General features: G+C 39.2%; 1 protein-coding gene across 1 annotated transcript; it reads left to right on the top strand.

Annotated features, from left to right (window-relative positions):
* The first annotated feature begins 1,006 nt into the window (after window positions 1–1,006).
* On the top strand, window positions 1,007–4,883 carry si:ch211-245j22.3 (guanylyl cyclase inhibitory protein). Its single transcript, XM_032524289.1, has 5 exons — window positions 1,007–2,434; window positions 3,076–3,208; window positions 3,353–3,502; window positions 3,598–3,703; window positions 4,663–4,883. The coding sequence occupies exons 1-5, from the start codon at window positions 2,259–2,261 to the stop codon at window positions 4,797–4,799; spliced, it is 702 nt and encodes a 233-aa protein (XP_032380180.1). The 5' UTR covers window positions 1,007–2,258; the 3' UTR covers window positions 4,800–4,883.
* The last annotated feature ends 313 nt before the right edge of the window (window positions 4,884–5,196 follow it).

Raw genomic sequence — 5,196 nt, 5'->3', positions numbered from 1 at the left:
CTTTTAAACCATGGCATCATTCATATTGATATCTCGAGCCACAATTCATAGTCCTCTCTGGGGGTCTTGCAGATTTTCCAATAAGAACATTTTTTTTTTTTTTTTTTTTTTTTTTTTTTTACCTTAATTTATTCAGGGAAGGTTCACTGAGAGGCAGCCTCTCTTTTGCAGGAACACCCTGATCACATTCACACAGTTGCACACATTCATACCTGGAAGCTGCCCAGTACAACCACAGTCTGATCTGCTGGCCATTGAGCAGCTCCACCGAAGCGGTTTTGAGGTCAAGGGCCTTGCTCAAGGGCACCTCAGTAATGGCAATGAGGGAGGGACAAGCACTGCTCTTTCACTTTCCCCACCCAGATTTTTATCTTGTTGGTGTGGGGATTGAATCGATGACCTCCAGGTCACAAGTTCTGTTCTCTAACCTTTAATCGTGAAGAATACCGTCTTTTGTTTCTAATGCTTGAATTACGAGTAGCCAGCGGATGGAGCAGCTGACCTCGCATGGACCCTCCTGCTTGTGTCCGTAGTGCCTTTGGACATGTCTGCTCGGACACTCGACAAACCTGCGGGTTGCTAATGGAGACTGCCTCCCACCTGGCAACCTCCGCAGACTGAAAGGAGGGCTAAAATGTATCATTGGATTAACTTGATGCATACTGTGCACATCATGAATGAAGCGGAAGCTTGTTCAGATAAAACCGGAGTTGTACATGTTGGCTTCAGCACCCACTAACTAACCAAACAAGCAAAGCTACGGGGCCGTGCCATAGACACAGGCTGGTCTTTTTTAAAGCCAACTAGTCCACTTTGTATTATTGTTTTGATCCTGTTCTTGTTCAATCATTGCACTGTCGTAGTTGAAATTTTGCTAGAAAGCTAAAACAATGCTCCTACTTCAGCTTATTTGGTGTTGACTGAATGATAAACCTTGCTGAGAGGTCATGTTTTTGCTTCTATTACCATTTAACATAAAACAGTACTTTTCATTAAAATTATTAATTTTGTTTTTTTAAATATTTCATTAAGACTAGGCTAGGAAGTTAAGACAGACTGGTGACAGCCAGTCAGCTGTCACTGCACAGGAGGAAGGACATTAGCCTTCTTATATTGGGCTGTTGTGGAGCTTGTTACTGCCTCAATTCTACCACTTCCTGCCACTTTATGATTTCATTATTGTTTGATTTTTAGTCCCCGGTGGAATCACTTACTGTATATAGATAGATATCCTTTGTTATTAGACTCACGGTCCCTTTGGAGAAAAAAAAAAGAAAAAAGATGGAGATACACAAGACAGACACCAATTAAACCAGACAGCTATACCAGTAATCCCATAAGGGTGACTGGTATCGCAAAGCACTGAACCTCAGGTCAATCAGATGTGAAATGACAAGAGTTACAACAAGAATTCAGACGACCAATATATTCATACATCAGATTCCTCAGTAAAGGAGAGAATGTAATAACTCCTGCTTGACAGAACAATTCACTTGCACTACACCACCTACGTTTCCTGAGTAGAATGCGCAAGCAGTCATTATAAGCAACCCGCAGCTTATTGAAGCTTGCCTTTTTGAACATGACCCACAAGGGGGCAGTGTAAAAAGCAGTACAATATGCTTTAAAGAGGTTTATTTTGACAGTATCAGAACACCAAGAGAACTTCCTGGCAAGCATGTTAGCTTGTGGTAATATAACATGCAACGCTGCCTATACATTTCCTCATCATCTGACATTTGGTCTGTTAAGATGTGACCCAAATACTAAATTTTACAACCAACAGTTAGCCCTCGCCCAGCCAGATGGAAAGATGGCAAAATAAGGTCCTTCTCCTCTTTCACTCTACAGATCATATTTCACATTAAATTCAACACCATAATTGGGACATATATTACAACACCTCCTGAAACCCCGCACTGCTAGGAGAGACAACAGTCAAGTCATCAGTATACATGAGATGAGTCTACTGCTGCTGTACTATCAACACATCTGGGCTGTCATCCCAGGTTGTCAGGTTGTTAATAAATATTAGTTTACTATACTTCTCAACAAAGGAACTTTGGGGCATATTTTCATATATTTGGATTGAACAGAAGGACAGTAAGCACACTTTGTGAACAGTCAAACTGAATTGTAAAGGTTTTATCAAACTCGAGTCACTTTTCATTCTGCTGATTTCATCCTTCATTAAGTAATTACATTTGCCTCCTACTTACACCCCCCCCCTCGAGGAGATTAGCGTTGTTATTTTACAAATGTGGTACGTGGTGGTTTGTGCAATTAGGAAAGCATGGCATAAGCTGGGATTTGTTGTGTATATAAAGTCAGTGGTGAATCCAGAGCTATTGCTCCTTTACAGAATGGGCCAAGCTGCTACTCTGCCCTGTAGTGGAGGGGGATCTTATGTCACTGAGCTGTACGATTGGTTCAGGTAAGAGTTTCATTTGGCTTTTAACATTTTTTTTGACAGAGAAGCTGATAATTAATTCTACGCTCTGAGTGTATTCAGGTAGAATAGCATGTTTTGGAGGGAGTGGAGACGTTCAAGACTCCTCTCTGGGCTGTGAAAACTTAAGATGCATAGCCACAACTGTATGGATGCTGCTTAAACTGCAGATTTTAAAGCAACATTCAAGGAGCTTAGGTGTCTTTATGTTATTAAGAATATTTTATTTCCCAGAGAAATATACAAATCGTATTCATTAAGTTCTCCTCATTTCTGTATTTGGTAGTAAACTCTTGAATAGTGTGTCTGGCCCTACTTTCTTTCCATGACTACATACTGCTGATTAGTTTCACTTTGCCATTTGTAGTAAAGTGGTTCACATTCATTTAGCCTAATTATCTAAGCACTTAGGTCCCAGGGTGTAAACAAGCTTTCACATACATGCAATCTCCACAGAGAGGATAGGTTGGTGTTAATTCTCTTAATTCTTAATTTAAAGGACCTGTTTCTCCTGTCACAGGTCTGACCCTTAACCCGAATTGCCTCTATGGTTCTTGTGTGTCACAACAACTTGCATTGTTCAACCTTTTTATTAAACAAATGTGTTATTTGTCTTTATGTGATAGAACGTTTATTAATGAATGTCCAAGTGGGTTGATCACTCTACATGAGTTTCAAAGGCATTTCTGCAATGGAACAGTGGGCAATGAGTCTGCCGAGTATGCAGAGGAGATATTCCGCACATTGGACAATAATGGGGTAAGCACACTACTCGTGAGTCGGGAGGGAAAACCTTTCAACAGCTGGAACAGGAAAATCACTTCATGCCTTTCTATCATAATAATGCATCCTAAAGTTACAACAACCGACAAAAGTAAATTAACAAAGTGCACTTTTCCACAGGATGGGGTGGTTGATTTCAGGGAGTATGTTATGGCCATCAGCATGCTTATTGAAGGTTCTGCTGTGGAGAAGCTGCGGTGGTCATTTAAGCTCTATGACAAAGATGGAGACGGAGCAATCACAAGGGAGGAAATGCTGGAGATTACGCAGGTGGGTCTGCTTTTCTGTGTCCTCCTTATCAAAAGACGATACCACAGTTGCTGCACATTTCAGTTCATCAGGTGCGTGTTTCCTTTTGTACACAGGCTGTGTATAAGATGAATGTAGCCGCTGCTTTAACCAAACCCAACCCACTGACCGCTGAAGAATGTACCAACAGGATATTTATGCGATTAGATAAAGACAATAACGGTGAGGCAAAGAGTTTTCCCCTTTCTGCTTAAAAACGTGTAGGGTTAGATGTCACACTCACCCTCGTAGTGATAGTGGCTTTTTTTTTTTACCTTCAATAAACTCACCTCCATAGAGTTTATTTAATAATAATAATTTATACTTTTTATTGATCCACTATGGGGAAATTACAATTCATGGCTGTTACTGCAGAAGACTGTACATATACCTTTAAAATACCCTATCCAGTCTATTAGATGTTAGATAAAAAAACTTTGTATTTATCCAATATCATTATTTAAAGTAAAAAACATGAATACATATTATCTTTAAGATACGCCTTTATTTTGAAATTCCCATGGCAATAATTAAAAGGTCATCTAGGTCACTTTAAGTTAACTGCAAAAAAAAAAAAAAATCAACTGTTAGAAAATGTGTCACTTCATAGGGAACAACAGGAGGACTACGTTTATTCCTTTTTAAAATATTGTTTTCATTTAAATGTGTTGAGCTCATTAATTAAATTGTTACATATTTTACTTTTTTTTTTTTTGTAAGTTGATATGAATGAAACGGGTTGTTGGATATTGCATCAAAATCGGATTGTTGCAGACTTTATGATATCAGCAAATATTGTATGGTTGTCCAAAGAGTCAATATCCTATCCTAACTTGTGACTTACACCTCTAGGTCGGAACCATAATGAAAAATGTAACTCTAAATGCATTTGTCAGTTCTGTATTATAAGCCTACAATAACAAATTTATCTTACTGGTTAGAACAAGACTTTAAGTCTAAGATTGTTATTCAGTTACAAGATCTATGAGATATATGTTAGTCATATTAGCACATACCCAAAGCTGAGGTAATGTATCTAATACAAGATCTAAGGAGGGAACAGAACCAAATGATATTAATAGAGTTTGTCCTCTGCTCTTTGTCTGTAATCACTGTCTGTCCTTGTTATGTCTTTTTGTTAGCCATCATCAGTCTGGAGGAGTTCACAGAGGGAGCGCTGAATGATGATTGGATCAGGGAAATGCTGGAATGTGATCCAAGCACTGTGAAGGTGGAAAGGCCCCTGAGTAGGGACAGCGCTTTGGGGACCCATGGTTGACCTGAATGGGGGCATTCTATTCACTGGGAGCAGAGAAATTAACCAGTCAATGTTTGGATTGGAAATTTCCAGGAATTGTTGCGGCAACACAGCTTTTATTCCCTGTGACAAATGAAATAACAGTCTGTTGAGTAACTTAGAGCACTAGAAAATGAAGATATTGTAGATATTGTTTAATGGGGTTTATTTGCTGCATCATTTGATGTAGTTTTGATCATTTCTGTTTCCCTGTGTCTATTTGCATCTCCCATAGGTAATATGAAATGCTTTCCTCAAGAACAACCAAGAAATCCCTCTCCATCATCACTATTGGCCCACTAGAAGTGTGTGGTTGTGTTGGTGTATGTATCTGCCTGCCCTCTGCCTGTATTTTCACATCACATCAATTTTATTATTT

The sequence above is a fragment of the Etheostoma spectabile genome, chromosome 8 (assembly GCF_008692095.1).
Source record: "Etheostoma spectabile isolate EspeVRDwgs_2016 chromosome 8, UIUC_Espe_1.0, whole genome shotgun sequence".
Lineage (NCBI taxonomy): Eukaryota > Metazoa > Chordata > Actinopteri > Perciformes > Percidae > Etheostoma > Etheostoma spectabile.
The sequence above is the reverse complement of the archived record's forward strand: the minus strand, read 5'-3'. Positions and strand labels throughout refer to the sequence as shown.

What these genes read in the sequence shown, in the direction of transcription:
- si:ch211-245j22.3 (XM_032524289.1), top strand. Translation starts at nt 2,259, where the DNA reads ATGTGGTACGTGGTGGTTTGTGCAATTAGGAAAGCATGGCATAAGCTG. An exon ending in AAATGCTGGAGATTACGCAG is followed by an intron (nt 3,503 to 3,597) that starts GTGGGTCTGCTT and finishes TTTTGTACACAG; the next exon opens with GCTGTGTATAAGATGAATGT. An exon ending in ATTAGATAAAGACAATAACG is followed by an intron (nt 3,704 to 4,662) that starts GTGAGGCAAAGA and finishes TCTTTTTGTTAG; the next exon opens with CCATCATCAGTCTGGAGGAG.